Genomic DNA, 20,294 nt, shown 5'->3' with positions numbered 1-20,294 from the left:
AACTTAAGGTTGGGGTGGAAGGTGTTGGTGAAGTGGATGAACTGTTCGAGCTCCTCGTGGGAGCACGAGGCGGCGCCGATACAGTCATCAATATAACGGAGGAAGAGGTGGGGTTTAGGGCCAGTGTAGGTACGGAAGAGGGATTGTTCCACGTAACCTACAAAGAGGCAGGCATAGCTTGGGCCCATGCGGGTACCCATGGCCACCCCCTTTGTCTGTAGGAAGTGGGAGGAATTGAAAGAGAAGTTGTTGAGGGTGAGGACGAGTTCGGCTAAGCGGATGAGGGTGTCACATACCACCCCACCAACCTCCGGATCCAACGCATCATCCTCCGACACTTCCGCCATCTGCAATCTAACCCCACCACCAAAGACATCTTTCCCTCCCCACCCTTATCTGCTTTCCGGAGGGACCACTCTCTCCGTGACTCCCTTGTCCGCTCCACACTCCCCTCCAGCCCACCACACCCAGCACTTTTCCCTGCAACCGCAGGAAGTGCTACACCTGCCCCCATACCTCCTCCCTCACCCCCATTCCAGGCCCCAAGAAGACTTTCCACATCAAGCAGATGTTCACCTGCACATCTGCCAATGTGGTATACTGCATCCGCTGTACCCGGTGTGGCTTCCTCGACATCGGGGAAACCAAGCGGAGGCTCGGGGACCGCTTTGCAGAACACCTATGCTCGGTTCGCAATAAACAACTGCACCTCCCAGTCGCGGACCATTTCAACTCCCCCTCCCATTCCTCAGACGACATGTCCATCCTGCCTCCTGCAGTGCCACAACGATGCCACCCGAAGGTTGCAGGAACAGCAACTCATATTCCGCTTGGGAACCCTGCAGCCCAATGGTATCAATGTGGATTTCACAAGCTTCAAAATCTCCCCTCTGCCTACCGCATCCCAAAACCAGCCCAGCTCGTCCCCGCCTCCCTAACCTGTTCTTCCTCCCACCTATCCCCTCCTCCCACCTCAAGCCGCACCTCCATCTCCTACCTACTAACCTCATCCCGCCCCCTTGACCTGTCCGTCCTCCCTGGACTGACCTATCCCCTCCCTAACTCCCCACCTATACTCACCTTTACTGGCTCCATTCCCGCCTCTTTGACCTGTCTGTTTCCTCTCCACCTATCTTCTCCTCTATCCATCTTCTATCCGCCTCCCCCTCTCTCCCTGTTTATTTCAGAACTCCCTTCCCCTCCTCCATTTCTGATGAAGGGTCTAGGCCCGAAGCGTCAGCCTTTCTGCTCCTATGATGCTGCTTGGCCTGCTGTGTTCATCCAGCTCTGCACCTTGTTGTCTCATCATCTCACACTTGTCTGCATTGACCTTTATCTGCCACCTGTCTGCCCTGTCCATCAACTTGTTTATACCCTTTTGAAGTTCAACACTGTCCTTCTTACAGATTACAATGGTCCCAAGTCCCAAACAAACTTTTAAAGTGATCTCTACACACCAAGTTCTAATTCAATTTCACATATAAGCAAAAGTAAGGGTCCCAAAACTGACTCAGAGAACACCACCAACCTTCCTACAGCCCAAAAATACCCATTAACCATCACTCCGTTACCTGTTCCTCATCCAAATTTGTGCGCATGTTGTTACTGATCCTTTTAATCCATGAGTATTGTGTGGTACAGTCCAAATACTTTCCGGATGTCCATGCACACCACATCAACAGCTTTGACCTCAGGAATCCTCTCTATTACCTCTTCAAAAACAGCAACAAGTTAGTTGGCCATGAGTTTTCCCTTAAGAAATTCATGCCAGTTCTTCCTAAGTAACCCCATCTTCTTATTTTTCAATATTTATTTTTGGACATTTCCCCACCACCAAAGTTAAACTAACAGACCTGTAATTGTAGGAATAAAAACAAAGTTGCTGGAAAAGCTCAGCAGGTCTGGCAGCATCTGTGAAGGAAAAAACAGAGTTAACCTTTCGGGTCCAGTGACCCTTCCTCAGAACCCTGTAATCGTAGGGCTTATCTTTACAACCTTAATGTTTGCAATTCTCCAGTCCTTTGGCACTACCCTGGAATCCAGGGAAGATTGAAAGATTAATGTCAGTGTATCTGCAATTTCCCCTCCCACTTCCTTTAATAAGCTTGGATGCATCTCGTCCAGTCCTAGTACATTATTAACTTTAGTACTGACAACTTATTCAATGTCACCTCTTAATTAACCTTATATATTACCTACACATCAACCAAGATCCTGGAAGTGGGAAGTGGCAAATAGTTTATAAACTAGTTAATTTCTGAAAGCGTTAACTGACATCTTATGATAAGCTCCATTGATCAGGACTTAAAAGGACTGGTCCTGAGAGGTGCTAACCATTCCAGTCTGTGTGTTGTACTTTGATTCCATTTCAATGCTAATCAATGCAACTGAGCAGGATACCTACTCTTCAATATAATCTGATGGTTTACAAATAGCTTTCATGTAATTCTGATGTAGTGTAAGTAGCTTTTAAGTTCCATATAAACGATAAGATGCAGGAACATAAGTATTCACCCAGTTCATCAAGCATGCCCCAACATGCAATCAGATCATGGCTGACTTGATAACCTTCAACCCCAACTTTCTGCCTTTTACCTACAAATCTTGATTCTCTTCCTGATTAAAAATCTGTCTGTCATAGCATTGAACATACTTAATGAACCCAGCATTCACAGCCCTCCTTTGTAAAGAATTTCTGAGACACACTACCCTCTCTATTCCTTCTCTTCCTGTCTTAAAAGAGAGAGACCCCTTACTCTGAAATTATGCCCACTGATCCTCGATTCTCTCACAACAGAAACAATTTTTCTGCATCCACCCAGTAAATTCCCAAAAGAATCTCATATGTTTCAAAAAGATCGCCTCTCATTCTTCTAAATTCCAATGAGTACAGGCCCAATCTACTCAACCTGTCCTCCTAAGATAGTTCCTCCATACCCAAGGTCAGCTCTCTGGACTGCCTCCAAAACTGGAATATCCTTCCTTAGATAAGGGGACCAAATCTGTTCATGGTGTAGTCTAAAAGCTTTTAGCCAGCAGTTGAAGTTCCTCGACAATTCATTGTGAGAATGACCAGAAAGAAAGCCAAGAACCAGAGGCGGAAGAGGAGATGCCTCTGAAGTGCCTTATATCGGAAATTATTTCCTTTTTTACATAGGTCACATGGCATCTCAGGCCATCTTAGCTTGTCCACTAAGAGTGATTCAAACAGAAGGCTGCAGATAGAAAAAGATTTCATCCCGAACCAGTAAGGAAGAATACGGCTATGCAGGGAGAAAGTGAGTGACATTTTGATGCAGCTCATAGTCTGCAACACAGGAACTGCATGAGTAAAATTGCCATGTCTTCAGAAGCAGAAGCCAGAAGATTTCTCACTCTCTTCTAAGTCCAATGACTCTTCTTCGGAACTTAAGCAATAGATGCCATTGGCAAACTATCGAGATTTTGGAGACTTTCATCTTGTAAGTACTTTTCTATTCTTGCTTTAATCTTGATGTCTGTTAATAACTTTATATTTTTTAAATTTTTGATTCATTCATGAGATAAGGGCATCGCTGGCTAAGCCAGCATTCATTGCCCATCCCTAATTGCCTGGAGGACAGTTAAAAGTCAACCACATTGCTTTGGGTCTAGAATCACATGTTGACCAGACTGTGTAAGGATGGCAGTTTCCTTCCCTAAAGGACATTAGTGAACCTGATGGCATTTTCTGATAATTGACAATGGATTCATGGTCATCATTAGACGATTAATTAATCCCAGATTTTTACTGAATTCAAATTCCACCATAACCACTGATTGACAGTCCGCTGCTATTGCCTCCCCTCTTGATTAAACACAAGGCTGCATCTATTTTAGCTTAAATCAATATAAACTGAAAGGGATTGTACAAACTATATTAATCTACAGTTCGCTGACCACATGGTGGATGTGCCTGGTGGTTGTGACACATAGGTCAAGGATTTGTACAAGCTCAAATTGCTTCCTTCATGAGATCTCCAGCTCTTACTCTTTGTCATGTTAAGTCATGATTGTTATGATTATTTGGGCTTATGCTGTTAAACTATTACTCCACATCTCCTCCCCCAGCCTTTGTTCCCATTACTTACACTTTACTTTAGTGAGCATTCCTTGGGTACGTGTAAAGCTTTCAGTAGTTTTTGTATTTTCTTCAGGATCAAAGTTGTACTAGTTTTCTGTTCAAGGCTCTTCAATATTTCCTGCTAATACATGGAGATGTTTCCCATATACGATCTTGGTTATTCCATTCTCTCAGTAACAATTCCTCTTGTTGTGGGTCTCAGGCCTTTCTCCTGAATGAAGAATTGACAACTTTCTTACTTGATGACAATGACTGAAGTTTCTAGTTTGCTTCTGTCTTTGGACTTCCATCCATTTTCTCAATTTATCTTGGTCTCCCACTGTAATATCAATTTTAACTTTTCAGAAGATAATCACCATGATTAACGGTTTTTAAATGATGATGATCTATGACTCAATGGAGCCAACCTAATTTTATCTTCTTCAAAAGTTGTTTATGGTCCCAACATCTTGTTCCTCTTTACCATTCACTTTTGGATAATAAGGTGAACTCACTTTATGAATTAATCTACATTCCTTGGCAAATTCTCTAAATTGTGTATTTGCAAGCTGTGGCCCATTATCTAATATAACCATGTCAGGAACGTTGTGAGTTGAATAGACTTGTTTCAATGATGTTATCAACATGTTAGCTGTGATACTGTCTTGACAATTTATGTCAACCTATCTTGAATGATCAATAATAAGGATTATACATCTTTTTTGATTTGATTTATTATTGTCATATGTACATAAGTTCAGTGAAAAGTTTCGTTTTGCATGCAGTACAGATAGATCATACCATACAAAAATTGTAAAGTGACCGAACAGAGAGGAATACAAAGTTATGGCTGCAAAGAAGGTGCACAAAAAGCAAGATCAACATTAGATTTGAAATTTGAGAGGTCCATTCAGAAGTCTAATAACAGCAGGGAAGAAGCTGTTCTTGAACCTGTTGGTACACATGTTTTGTATCTTCTGCTTGACAGAAGTGTTTGGAAGTGATTGTAACCGGGTAGGAGTGGTCTTTGATGATTGGCTGTCTTTTCACAGCAACGAGAAGTGTAGATGGAGTCAACGGATGGAAGGTTGACCTGCGCGATCCTCTGAGCAGCATTCACAACTTTCTGTAGTTTCTGACAGTCGTGGGCAGAGCAGTTGCTGTACCAAGCCACAATATATCCAGATAGAATGCTTTCTACGGTGCATCTATAAAAGTTGATGAGGGTCCTTATGGACATGCTGAATTTTCTTAGCCTCACCATATTAAATCAGATATGCGTTACAAAATAAATGATTGGTGTTCCATGTCTGAATTAAGTTCTAGCATCAGATTTTAAACATGGGAAAGAAAAATGATTGAGTAGCTTACTATATTCTCAGGCCATCCAAAAGTACATTACAGCCAATACATTGCTGTAGAAATGTTTATATTAACATTGAAAATAGAAGTAAGGATACACATCAGGAGCTCCACATGTAGCTAATTAACTAATGGCTGATTGGGATAGCAAGAACTGCAGATGTTGCAGACATCTGCTTTAATTAAACTGGCTGAAGAGAGCAAGTTGGTCCAGATACGAGAAGAAGTCACTTGTTTCTTTTGGCAACAAAAAATGTCACAGTTTCAGTCACCAGCATGCTCCATGAGCAGCGACTGCATGAACCCTCATCCAGTGAGACCTCCAGTGCCCCATCAGCAAAGCGGATGCCAATTACGCTCTGCCTGACATGTCTGAGACAAATAAAATGAACTGAGCAGAGTAGCTGCAGGCTAATGCTTGACCATATGCATGCCTGGGTTTTAAAAACGGCACTGGAATCAGGAATCCTGGGAGGTCGCAGCAGTGGCCAGGAGCGAGTGGGAGAATACGTGAGCAGCGTGGTCTTACAGGCGAGGTGCAAAGGCAATGAGGCAAAGTTTGGAAGATAATGTGAGAAAGACTGCTAGGGCTCATAGAAACCCTCCATGAAACTCACCAAAAATTACACAGCCAACTCCTGCGGAGGTTCAACACATAACAGTTAGCATAAAGTTGCTGCATAACCATGTAGGTCAAAAATTGTGAATTTGGTATGTGGTTTACTATCGACATCTGTGCAACTTGGGGGGTTTCAATCTGCAAACCAGCCATTTGATTTATACTGAGACCCATCTTACCTTAGAGCTCCACATTTTCGCAAAATTTAATTCGTGACTTTCTTGCCAATGGTTGCTGTCAAGATCCTGCAACAAACACAAATATTTGTCATAGATTGCATAATGGCAAAATTCAATAGAAGCAAAAGCATGTTGCATGAGGCTGCTCACAGACATTGTACAGTCATCCAGATGCAGCTACAACTCCAGTACCCTTGGGCACTGTCAGTTCTGCATTAAGCTACCAGTTTAATCTGCAGAACACAACTGTAGTATGGGATGCTCTACATATCAAAACTTTAGTTAACGGTTGTTTTGCACAATACATATTTACTGCTCTATGAATTGTTACATTAGGAGCTTTAGAATTGTCTGCAATATTCTCAGGAAACCACTTTCATGAAGTATTCATTGTCTGGTACCATGACAGCTGGCTCCTTGTTCCTGTCTAGCCATGATAACAATCAGATGCTTGTTGACTTAACAAAAAAAAGACCGGCATAAATGACCATGATAAGTCACGAAAAGCGACTTTAAACAACACAATGCTCCTATTTAAATTGAGGTACATACATTAGAAATGGTAAACCTTGCAAAGTCTCTCATGGTGCTATTTACGTTAAGGCAGGAGATGTGATTTTTCACCAGGAGAATTATTATACAATATCACGTTTATTTGATAATATCCAATACAAAAGATTTTTCTTTGGAAAGTTAGCTATATTTGGGCAGGTCCAAGGAAGAAACCTGAGTAATGTGTAACTCCTTTTCACTAACTCATGGGATGTGGGCATCACTGGCTGCTCAGTATTTATTGCCCTTCCTTAGTTACCGTTGAGAAGCTGGTGGTGAGCTGCCTTCTTCAACTGCTGTGGACTACCTGCTGTAGGTAAACCACAATGCCTTTAGGGACAGAGTTCCTAGATTTTACCAAGTTAACAGTGAAGGAATGGAGACATATTTCCAAGTCAGGATGGTGAGTGACTTGGAGGGGAACTTGGAGGTGGTGGTGTTCCCATATATCTGCTGCCCTTGTCCTTCTAGATGGAAGTGGTCGCAGATTTGGAAAGTGCTGTCCAAGAGTCTTTGGTGAATTTCTGCAGTGTATCTTATAGATCATACACACTGCTGCTACTGAGCGTCAATGGTCGAGTGGCTGAATGTTTATGGATGCAGTGCCAATCAAGCAGGCTGCTTTGTCCTGGATGGTGACAAGATTCTTGAGTGTTGTTGGAGTTGCACTCATCCAAGCAAATGGGGAGTATTCCATCACACTCCTGACTTGTACCTTACAGATGGTGGAAAGGTTTTGTGGAGTCAGGAGGTGAGTTACTCGCTGCAGTATTCCTAGCTTCTGACCTGCTCTTGTAGCCAATGAGATTCTGGTCAATGGTAACCCTCAGGATGTTGATAGCAGGAGACACCGTTGAATGTCATGGGGTGGACATTTGATTGTCTCTTATTGGAAATGATAATTGCCTGGCATTTGTGCGGCGCGAATGTTACTTGCTACTTGTCAGCCCAAGTCCGAATATTGTCCAGATCTTGCTGCATTTAAACATGGACCGCATTAGTATCTGAGGAGTCCTGAATGTTTGATTGGTACACGTGACAATCAAAGTACAGTGAAAAACTTTGTTTACGAGCAATACAGGCAGATCATAGCAAGCAAGGATGTACAGATCAAAAAGACTCAGGCAGAGGCAAACAGCTTACATCGCACATGACGTGAACTAGGCGAGATCAATGTTAGCAAGATCAGCATTATTTGAGGATCGAGAATCCATTCGGCAGTCTAATACTGGCCGGGAAGAAGCTGCTTCTGATCCTGCTTGTGCATGTTCAGGCTTCTGTATTTTCTGCTTGATGAAAGAGGTTGTAAGAGATCATGACCGTGGTGCGATGGGCCTTTGATGTTGGCAGCCTTTCCGCAGCAGCGCGCCATGTAAATACAGTCCATGGATGGAAGGTTGGCTTCCGTGATGGTCTGGGCTGTGTACACCACCTTCTGTATTTTCTTATGGTCCTGGGCAGAGCAGTTGCTGTACCAGGCCGTTATGCACCCAGACAGTATGCTTTCAATGGTGCATCTGTAGAAGTTGGTAAGGGACCTTATGGACATGTGAAATTTCCTGAGGAAGAAGAAGTGTTGTTGTGCCTTCTTGGCTGTCGCATCCAGGACAGGTTGTTGGTTATCGTCACTCTGAGGAACATGACAGTCTCCACCCTCTCAACCTCAGTTCTGTTGATACAGATGGGGCCATGTTCTCCTCCTTTCTTTGGTGAGTGCTGAATGGTGCTGAACATTGTATAATCATTGGTGAGCATCCCCAATTCTGACCTAATAATGGAGGGAACATCATTGATGAAGCAGCTGAAATGGATGGGTCTAGGACACTACCCCAAGGAACTCCTCCAAAGATGTCCTGGAGATAAGATGAATGACCTCCAACAACCACAACCATCTTCCTACGTGTCAGGTATGACTCCAACCACCAGAGAGTTTGCCCCTAATACCCAATGATTACAGTTTTGCTAGGGCTCCTTGATGCCACACTTGGTTGAATGCATTCATAATGTCCAGGGCTGTCACTCTCACATCACCTCTGGAATTTAGCTCTTTTGTTCATTTTTGAACAAAGGCTGTAATCAGATCAGGAGCTGAGTGGCCCTGATGAAACCCAAACTGCGTGTCACTGAGCAGGTTATTGCTGAGTAGGTGCCATTTGATAGCACTGTTGATGATACCTTCCATCACTTTACTGAAGATTGCAATAGACCGATGAGGGCAGTAATTGGCCGGGTTGAATTTGTCCTGTGTTGTGTGTACAGGACACACCTGGGCAAATTACCACATTGTCAGGTAGATGCCATTGTTGTAACTGTACTAGAACAGCTTGGCTAAGGGAGCGGCAAGTTCTTGAACACAAGCCTTCAGTACAATTGTTGCAAATTGTTGCAATTGTTAGGACCAATAACTTTTGCAGGATCCAGTGTCTCCACCAGTTTCTTGGTATCACCTGGAGTGGAGTGAATTGAATTGGCTGAAGACTGGTAACTGTAATGTTGGGGACCACTGGAGGAGGCCGAGATGGATCTTCCACTCGGCACTCCTGGCTGAAGATTGCTGCAAAAGCTTCAGCCTTGTCGTATGCACTGACGTGCTGGGCTCCTCCATCATTGAGGATCGGGATATTTGTGGAGCCTCCTCCTCCAGTGAGTTGTTTAATTGTCCATGTGGCAGGACTGCAGAGCTTCAATCTGATCCGTCTGTTTTGGGATCACTTAGCTCTGTCCATCACTTGCTGCTTATGCCGTTTGGCACGCAAGTAGTCCTGTTTGGTAGCTTTGATAGCTGACACTTACATCTAGTTAGTCCAGTCATCAGGGGAAATTACAAGATTGAACTTGGAGAAGGCGGCTAAACAATTTCTACGTGATACACAGCAGTCAGGAATGGTGCTCTTTGAAGTAGGTATGTCTGGTGGCAATTTCTTGAAATGAGAATGCAACAGCAAACTACACCTGGAATTGAAAAGACAACGGCAGAAACAGCCCTGCCAAGTCATTTTTTACTAACATCTGGAGGCTAGTGTCAAAATTGGGACAGCAGTCTCACAGACAGATGTAAGGAAACACAGGTGTCATACAAAAAGGTGTGAGCAGTACAGCAGTATCCCTGAGACAAAAACACACAGAGAAGGCCACTGCCTGACGCTCTTCTGCATTTGTATAACTTTATTGGGATATCAATTTTGCTGCAACATATTTGAGTATTTGAATTAAGAATACTTGATATCTTTTGAAAAATGAGTACTAGACTAATTTATATCTTGCTCTGAGGAAATGAAATGCCTTCCTCCTGTGTTATGAGAAAGAGGACAAAGAAATCAAAGGGGTTGTATTAGAATAATTTGGGGCAAAGCATCATAGAATATAATTGTTTCCAACAGAGCATCCTAGGCCTCAGGTTACACATCTCTAAAGGTTTTAATGAGCTTTCCCTGCCATTCAGCTCATCAAAACATTACTCTTCTTTGTAATCTATCTGGGGGTAGCATTAGGTCTGATACCAGCTGAATGAGTGCAATGAATCCTAGAATCCCTACAGTGTGGAAGCAAACCATTAAGCCCATACCGACCCCCCCCAAAGAGCATCCCACCCAGGCCCAGCCCCCTGCCCTATCCCTGCATTTTCCATCCTCGACTCTATGGGTAATTTAGCATAGCCAATCCACTTAACCTGCACATCTTTGGACTGTGAAGGGAAACTGGAGCACCCGGAAGAAATCTACACAGTCACAAGGAGAATATGCAAACTTCACACAGACAGTCACCCGAGAGTGGAATTGAACCCCGGTCCCTGGCGCTGTGAGGCAGCAGTGCTAATCACTGAGCCACCTGTAGAATTATGTGCAGAAGTGAAAATGACCACTGACTATTTCTGGAATGCAGATTATTACTGTATAAAGATAAAGATAATGTTGATATTTTAATGCAAGCATCACAATTCGTTATCTTCTCAATCAAACTTGCAAAAAAGGAGCAAGCATATTCAACTTAACTGGCAGAATTTCCAAAAGAACTGGCAGAAACAGACAGCCTTCAAAGAACCTTACAACAATCCCTTCAGATCTGTACAATAGGGAAGGCTTTCATTCTGTCAATAGTAAGATAGTTTGTCATTCAAATCTTGATCTTTTGCATGTTAATAATATCCATGACCCAATAAACTGTCACAAGGCTTTTATCATGCAACAAACACCATGCAAATCTTGATTATTCCAATACCTGCATCAGGATAGTTAACTGGTAATCTAGAGTATTCTCAGTGGTGATAGATTTCTCCTTCAATACAGGATCCACAAAGATCAGGAACGCAAACAGAAAGAGACCGAATGAGACAAACCAAATCTTTCACCCTCTGAAGTAATGCATTGAGTGTCCTCAACCCCGCAGAGGTGTCCCTGAACATCCATCATTTGAACCAGTCTGAAAACCATCTCCATTACCTACACAAGATTGATAATCCAGACATCCACCCCACATAAACAAAGAGCTAAACTCTATAAATCAAGAGATTTATATAGAAATGTACAGTGGCTTTTATTTTCAAACATAAACCTATACTGATTGTCAGTTGATTTCTAAACATCATTATAAGCCAAAGGGTTACAGCTCTTAACAAAAATTATATAACTGCATCTAAAAATGCTTTACAAAAACTTATTAAGAATCCACCACATTATTTCGACACATGTTAAAGGAGGATCTGCCCTGTTAATTGTATATTAATTTGTGTTTAATTGCTTGCAGTGGTGGGCATTAAATAGGGATTCCATTAAGCCTCTATAAATCTTAAAAAGGAAAGACTATGGCTGTTGGAGTTAGGGGTTATAAATTTATAATGTGCAACTCTGTAAATCAGTGGCTAATGGAACTTAACCCTTATTAGTGTGAGGTAATATACTTTGGAAGAAGTAACAAGACAAGGGAATGCTCAATTAGTGGCAGGACACTAGGAAGCTTAGATAACACTTGGGGTGCTTGTCCACAGATCCCTGAAAATGGCCGTCAGCTTAATAGGGTAGTTAAGAAGGCATACGAGACAGTTGCCTTTATTAGTCAAGGCATAGATTGTAAGAGCAGGGAGGTTGTGTTGGAGCTGTGCAAAACTTTGGTTAGGCCACATCCGGAGTACTGTGTGCAGTCCAGTCACCACACTACAGAAAGGATGCCATTGCACTGGAGGCGGTGCAGAGCAAATTCCAGGATATTGCCTGGAATGAAGCAGTTTAGTTTTGAAGAGAAGCTGGAAAAGCTTGCGTTTTCTTTAGAGCAAAGGCAGCTGAGAGGGAACCTTATAGAGGTTTATAAAACTATGAGAGGCATGAGGGCCAGATAGGAAGCAGCTGTTCCCCTTGGTTGAAGGGTCAATAACAAATGGGCATAATTTTAAGGTGAAAGGCAGCAAGTTTCAAGAGGAGTTAAGGAAAAGATCTTTCACTCTGAGGGTGGTGGGAATCTGGAATGCACTGCCTGAGAGGGTACGTTGAAGCAAAAAACCTTAGAACTTTTACCAAAATACATGTATGAGAACTTGAAATGTCAGAACATTCAATGCTATGGGCCAAGTGCTGGAAAGTGCAACTAGTCTAGATTTAGAATAGCTTTTGTCAGGGTAGACTCAACGGATTGAAGGGCTTCTTCTGCATTGTATGATTTGATGATAAAAATGCATAAAGACAGGCTTCAGTTAGATCCTTCATCACTAGCTTTTTTAGATTAGAATATGTGAAGGCTGGATGCCAAGAAAAATTTGAAAAAGGAAATTTACAATCCTAGTCACCATTGTGAAAAGTGGCAGAAAGCAAGTCTAAATTATTGAGGTATTCTATATTCTCACAATCTGAACTACAGCACTAGTAAAAGAATGAAGTAGATATGTGAACAGGGGTTATCTCCCAACCTAAGAGGAAACAGCCTTTGATGTCACTGACAGAAATAAAATCAGAAGTATTTTGTCCACAGGATGTGGGCAGTTGAATATTGGTCAAGATGAGGATCTTATTTTAAGAGTTTCATGGTGAAATTCACAAGAAAGATGACCAGTTAAATATCTATGAGGCAGAGTGAAACTTCTGGTAGATTTCAGGAAACGGTTGGCCATTTCATGGAAGAATACTTCATGTACTTAATAACAGAATAAAGCATTTTAAAATCAATTTCGGGTTCTCTGGATCAAGACTTGCATTCAAATTTCCAGACTGTGCAAAGTGTCATTTGGATAGACTCCTTGCTGTAATGTGCAGAGGCGACGGTGTTGGATATGATGGTTACTGGAGAAATAGTCTGCATCGCCCAGTTGCTCACAAACACCTGAAGGAGCGAGGCTCCAAAAGCTTATGTCTTCAAATAAACCTATTGGACTATAACCTGATGTTGTGTGATTTTTGACACTGTCCACCCCAGTCCAACACCAGCACCTCCACATTATGACAAACATTTTAGTCATTTAATGGATGTTCCATTGTGTCACGAAAGAATAGAGGACTTGATGATTTCTAGATTTCAAAATGAACTGGATTTTGGGAGCAGGTGCCAATAAAATGGAAGAGGAAAAGACAGACAGAATGAAAATGAAAGCACCTTTAGTAGATTTGGTTATTCCAGCAGGAGATTTGAAACAGCGGTAAAAGGAAATTAATCCCAGAAGCAGTTAACAAGTGCTTCAAGTGACTTGAACTATTGTTACGTGATGTACTGAGTAAAGTGGTGAGGCAAGGACTTCTAAGGGATACATGACAAATAAAATACTGAACAGGAGGAAGATAACCAGGAATTCAAACAAATTATACAGGTCACAAGGAATGTCAGACCTGAGACAAATATACTAGTTGAGGATTTATTTAAATGTGCTGTGCTAGAGAGCCCTTGTACTTCAGCAGTATGGAGAACAGCTGGTTCATTCAATAAATAAAGGACCACCACAAAGAAAAAAAAATACAACATGCTTTAGGTTTGGTGATGTATTGGTAACTAATGAGAGCAGTAATTCTATGTAAAATATTACTGTGATAAACAGTTTTAACAGTTTTGTTGCAGTCCTCTACGTAAGATGCCTATGCTGATGACTGAACTTTCTATGAAAAAGACGTAAATGAAACCTGATATGGAATACAAGATGTACTTTTGGCACATTAATGAAACTGCTGTTTACTCATTCTGGACAGTATTGCATCCGGTTAACCTGGAGTTTCTCATCAATGTCTCACCAACATAGTCAAAGACTAAAAATCCTGATAAAAGATAGAAGTTATTAGTGAGAGATGTGAAATCTGAAAAAAAAAGTATAGGAAAATGCTGCTACACCTTACTGCAAGCCTTCCACTGGCACATGAGTTTAACAAGGTAATTGGCACAGAATAAAAAGGTATGGAACCAAGAGGCATATACTTGCATTCTACATTTAAAAGACCTAGTAACTAGATTTAGTCTTCCTCAAAGAGAATATAGTTAGGGTCAAGAAAGATTTTGTCAACAAAACTCAGAGAAATGATAAGAACTGGACTTGAGGCAATACTGTAGCTCAACTGAATTTCCAATGACAGTTCAGAGGCATTTGTGAAAATGTGAGCACTGTAGTCATATATATCACAATTGAAAGTCCTTTCAGCAATGGGCTCTGGGAAAGGAGTCATAGAGTCATAGAGATATACAGCACGGAAACAGGCCCTTCGGTCCAACTCATCCATGTCAACCAGATATCCTAAATAAATCTCGTCCCATTTGCCAGAATTTGGTCCATATCGTTCTAAACCCTTCCTATTCATATACTCATCCAGACACCTTTTAAATATTATGATTGTACCAGCCTCCACCACTTCCTCTGGCAGCTCATTCCATATGTGCACCACCCTCTGCGTGAAAAAGTTACTCCTTAGGAGGTTTTTATATCTTTCCCCTCTCACCTTAATCCTATGCCCTCTAGTTTTGGACTCCCCCACGCCACCCTTGTCTATTTACCCTATCCATGCCCCGCATGATTTTATAAACCTCCATAAAGTCGCCCATCAGCCTCTGACCCTCCAGGGAAAATGGTCTCAGTCTATTCAGCCTCTCCATGTAGCTCAAACCCTCCAGCCCTAGTAACATTCTTGTAAATCTTTTCTGAAACCTTTCAAGTTTCAAAACAGGGAGACCAGAATTGCACGTAGTAATCCAAAAGCAGTCTAACAATGTCCTGTACAGCCGCAACATGACGTCCCAACTCTATACTCAATGCACTGACCAATAAAGCCAAGCATACAAACGCCTTCTTCAGTATCCTATCTATCTGGGACTCCACTTTCAAGGAACTATGAACCTGCACTCCAAGGTCTCTTTGTTCAGCAACACTCCTCAGGACCTTACCATTAAGTATATAAGTCATAGCCTGATTTGCCTTTCCAAAATGCAGCACCTCACATTTATCCAAATCAAACTCCATCAGCCACTCCTCGGCCTATTGGCCCATCTGATCAAGATCCTGTTGTACTCCGAGGTAATCTTCTTCAATGAGTCATTCAGTGATCGATGAAATGCTGCATAAATCTTTAGCTGATCAAACAGGCTGCTTCTTAATAACTGACCTGGCATAGGCATTTTTGCAAATAATTCAGTCCAGATTGCTCGAGGATATAACTCCTAACAACTAGTTTGTAAGCAAAACTCCAAACTGCCTTCTGTGCTGTCAGATAGTTCCCTGACTGCAGTTAGTGCTACCCACATTAGTTATATCCTTTTGACACATTTGAATTCTCTGCTTGTAGGACTTTGGGCTTTCAACCAGGTTGCTGTCTAACAGAAAATTTGGAGCGAAATAAGGCATCACATAATACCAATTGAGACAGAATGTAAACCAAGAAATTTGAAGACTATAAAAGAGAGTAATTTGAATAGAAAACCTCTGATAAAGTAAAAGGTCACCATGGTAAAGGTAAAGTCACCATAGTCCCAGAGGCTGCTCTCATTAGTGAAAGACTGTTGGTGGTGAGTTTGACCTGAGGGTCACCACACCTTGGGCAAGGGGCAAGGTTGAGAATGTGGGACCTTCATGGTGACTACAGCTTATACAGGAATTGAATCCACACTTTTGGCATCACTCTGTATCACAAACCAAGGTCCACCCAACTGTGCTTATCAGACATGATCATTCTTGTTAAGCTTCACTCCTCACAACTAATTATAAAATCTTGAATTCTGTGCAGCCAAAGGTAACTGTTGCACAAGTACTGATATTAGGTCGGAATTGGACTCTTGGATCAAAAAATGAGAGAAAGACATAGCACCGGGGCTGACCTTACATAGTCCACATAAAGATCAGTGTGAAAGTAGAAGTCATAGGTTGCATAAATTATGCAATAAAACAATGATCACAGAACAAAGTTCTAATGAAACTAGAGGCAGAAATAATCGTAGTCATGAAGTGTATTTGGTAGCTATCAATAAACTTGAGACTAAAGCAATGTGAGACACCAGAAAGGGAACTTGGAGAGAGTTTGGAGTTTGTACCAAATAAGGGGTAACCAGCTTTGTCATGTTGGTAAATTTTGACTGAAAAGGTACTCGCACTTGAAACTTAAAGGGCTAAAAGCAAGGGATGTTTAAAGCAAATGGCTGATACACAGTAGTCTTTCCCCCAAATGTAAAAGTAAACTTGAAAAATCCTTTTAACTCTTTAAGTCTCATTTGCATGGGAGTGTAGATGTATCAACATACACACATTATACCTACTGTGGTCTTAGCAAAGCCTTTTACAATTGTAACAAGACTTCTTTAGTCTTGCATTCCAATCCCTTTGCAATTGCTTGCGGTACCTGCATTCAGACTGAAGTTTCTTGTACATGCACACTCAAATCACTCCAAGCACTTAACATTTGCAAGTTTAAAAATTTAGAGTAAAATTAAAAATTGGGAGTCAAGCTTTTGAATGTATTGGTTTAAATATTGAGCAGAGCAGCTCTGAAATAAATTTAAATCAACAATATCAATTAAGAGGGTGTTACTCCTGTCCCAATTAATCATACTAGATCGTCCCAGGTAGGCAATGTTATATCTAAAAGAAAGCATGATCAGTCAGTTGAAATGACACTCAGACTAGACGAGCCATTAGTTTTGATATGTTGTATGTAAGAACCATGATGAAACATAGTAAAACAGAAAGCTTTAGGAAGCAAGTGAAAGATTTGAAAGAAGTGGAGAAATGCATATATTTTTCATCCTTATGTGACACATAAGACACAAAACTAGTGATTTTTAGCAATACTTCACATGCAAATTGTTCAGTATTCCAGCTCTAATTGGTTTCATAACATAACTTATGAATGAAAATGGAAAATGTTGTCCTTTAGCTTGGGAAGTTAAGAAACAAAAAATGTTGTTAAAGGTACTTCAGCTACTGAATGTTAGTTTTTTGCGGAGGCAGTGAATATGGGATTTCACTCCTCTGGTATTTGAAATAAGATTCTGTATAAGGTACATCCCAGAGGTAGTATATCTATCTATTGACTGTTGTGCAGATAAACATTCTTTGTAGCACAAAGCACTCTATGAGATGCGTGAGCGAGAAAAGCTTATGGATTGACTTTGCTAACCTGAAGCAAGTTCTGGAAAGGACTCTAAAATTAAATGGATGCAAGTAATCAACTGTCAACAGATTGTTTCAGAAAAGGAGAATATGTCTGCAGAAATTGTTAGGTAGAAAAGTATCTCAATGCTATGCGTTGTACAGAATGGGAGATTTTTAATTTGTTTTGAAATTTTGATTGTGCACATTTAAACTCTAACTTTAAGAGAAGGAAATTTGTCGACTGCTTATTTATTGTATGCAAGTGGCAGGCATTAGCTGGTCAGTAATTTTAGCCTCTATAGATGCACAGACTGAACCTGTGTAGTTGCTAGGTTAGGTTATATTTATGTAACATATAATTATGTAAATGAAATGTGTGTGAAGATTGCAACTAGTTTTCTGGAATGAATGCACCCTCCTACTACAGTAGGATGACACATTACAGGAAGAGGATATTCAGTTCAATCTTTCCTTTCAAGTATTTATTCAAATTTATTTTGAAGGTTTACTATCAAACCTGCTTTTACTACACTTTCAGGAAATGCATTCCAGATCAATTTCTGAAGGAGAGATAAAGGAAAATATATGCGGATGTCAATAGTTGGAAGAAGATCATGCAGCATAAACATAGCGTGGATCAAACAGCCTGTTTGTGAGCAACATGCTACTATTCATCTATTCTTTCCTTATGTGTGCAACTTGCTGTTCAAATATTATCACCTTATTTTTCCAACAATGTAAAAATTCTAGTTTTCAAGTAGATTGCACCATCACAAATCAATTGCCCTATTTTAAAAGGATGACTTGGGAATGAGAGCAACAATTTCATTTTCTTCTTGACTTTCATTTTAAAATGGAAAGGAAATCTAAAGGTGAATATATGCAGAACTGCCTGATTCTACATCAGTTCTAGTTCTCCAACCAATTCAAATTCAAACTGGCTTGGAATCTAGCAGCAGTGTGATGCATGGAACTGTTCACTGACATGACCATCAGTATATTGATCTAGAGAATCAATACTAACCAGATCTCGTTGTGCCCATTTGGCCATAATGAGGCCTAATCTCAGGAACGAATGTTCCGCACCCCCAGGACAGCCGAAAAAACTTCCAAACCAGGATTGAGGTTATTTGTCAGATGCTCACAGTGGCTGCCTAAGACAGGCATTCAGCCTCTTACACAGACTAATGAGGGACCTAACTTCAATTTACGACTACTTGGGGGAACCAAGATACCCAGACATCAGTCTGCTCTGTTCAGGGTATATGGTAAAAGATGCATCCTAGCCAGGGGCTTATAATGGGCAGTGGTTGTGTCCACTGGTAGCATTTGAGATCCACTGGGTAGATTCACTGCCATCAATGCTTCTTACTGGCATTTGTCTAGATACCAAATGAGAAAAGATAGCCAAAGCCTTTGGCAGAAGAGGGGCTCAGTTTTGATAGGCAGAGTTATTAGATAATTGCTTAGAACCGTTTGTGAGACTAGTCCTGCAAGTAAGCACACATTACTGTTCAGCTACAGAAAGCTGAGCATCTTTCTCCTAACCATGTCATTATTATAATTCTTATAATTATTATAATCCATGCATCACACTGCTGCTAGATTCCAAGCCAGTTTGAATTTGAATTGGTTGGAGAACTAGAACTGATGTAGAATCAGGCAGTTCAGCATATATTCACCTTTAGATTTCCTTTCCATTTTAAAATGAAAGTCGAGAAGAAAATGGAATTGTTGCTCTCATTCCCAAGTCTTGTGAGAGTCAATGTCAGTTTTAGCAATCATCTGGAATCAACCAAGTGTGGCATTGATTCCTGCAAAGTTGTGTGTATAATGGTTAAAAGGAACCCTGCACTAATCACAGAGAGAAGGCACGATCAGTATGAAGTAAGACATGTACCTCCATCATTCTTACCAGATCTGCACGGTAATGATCTTCACTGACCTTGGTTGATCTTCTTAGACCATTAAACTTCCTCCTGAGTGTTGGTGATCTTCCTCTGCCATTTCCTTCCATAACAATTATACCACCCAATTATGGAGCTCAACCCCCAGGAACTTGTACATTCTGGCTCTCACCTCAGTGAATAAATCTTCCACACATGCATCTGAAAATCTGGATTAAATCCAATCTTGTATCTCTAATGACGAGACATGAAATGCTATTTGCTCACATCACCACAGCTGTCTAAAATGCACCTTAAGCAGCTACACTGGATGCTTGTACCTGAACTAATCTGTTTTACACACTGATCTGACATAAACATTAAAAGCCCTGTTGGATGCTGCTCCCACTCCTCCTGTGCCATTCAAGTGCCATTGTATCAGTTAAAACACACAAAGTGACTGCTTTACACTGAAATGTATACAGTAATCAGTGTGGAATGTGAAATCTCTCGAGCCTACAAAACCAGCTAGCACAAACCAATTTTAACCATTTATGTATTATGACCAGCTAAGGAAGAATCCAATAAGTAATATAGCATTTATGTTTAAAAATGTTTTTTTCTTTTATTTGTCACAGTAATAAGAAGATCTGTTGAACAGGAGAACACTGGGTTTGCAAGGATTTGTCAGGATCATTGGAAACAAAAAAGAGAATTGAAAAGTGAATAGTCAATACATAGGGGAGGAAGGAAAATGATGATTTAGGGAATATACAGTAAAGACGTATTGAATTGATGACAAAGGAGTAGACTGTACGGGTAGTGCTTTTCTTACATTTGCAAAACAAAACAGATATCCAAAGCAGTTGAGTTTGATTAACAACTTGTGAAGAACAATGATGCAAGCAAGGCAAAAACTATAAAGACCTCAGGGAAGAATTAATAAAATGCAAAAGAAAATCAGTTGACGTTGAAACGCTGAAATGGAGGCAATTCTTAGAAATGTTAAACATATGTTAAGCGGATAATTTTTATAGATAATAAGGTGTACAGCTGGATGAACACAGCAGGCCAAGCA

At 41.0% G+C, this 20,294-nt stretch overlaps 1 protein-coding gene across 2 annotated transcripts in view; it reads right to left on the bottom strand.

Annotated features, from left to right (window-relative positions):
• Positions 1–20,294, bottom strand: part of b4galnt3b (beta-1,4-N-acetyl-galactosaminyl transferase 3b) — a 185,898-nt gene that overhangs the window by 73,567 nt on the left and 92,037 nt on the right. For both annotated transcript variants that reach the window (XM_020530223.2, XM_048607762.1), the window contains exon 3: positions 6,242–6,307. In XM_020530223.2, coding sequence (XP_020385812.1) covers positions 6,242–6,307 — 66 coding nt within the window. The remainder of the gene's footprint in view (positions 1–6,241; positions 6,308–20,294) is intronic.

Source organism: Rhincodon typus, chromosome 18, assembly GCF_021869965.1.
Source record: "Rhincodon typus isolate 14 chromosome 18, sRhiTyp1.1, whole genome shotgun sequence".
NCBI classification, from domain to species: Eukaryota; Metazoa; Chordata; class Chondrichthyes; order Orectolobiformes; family Rhincodontidae; genus Rhincodon; species Rhincodon typus.
This window is presented reverse-complemented; position numbering and strand designations above follow the sequence as displayed.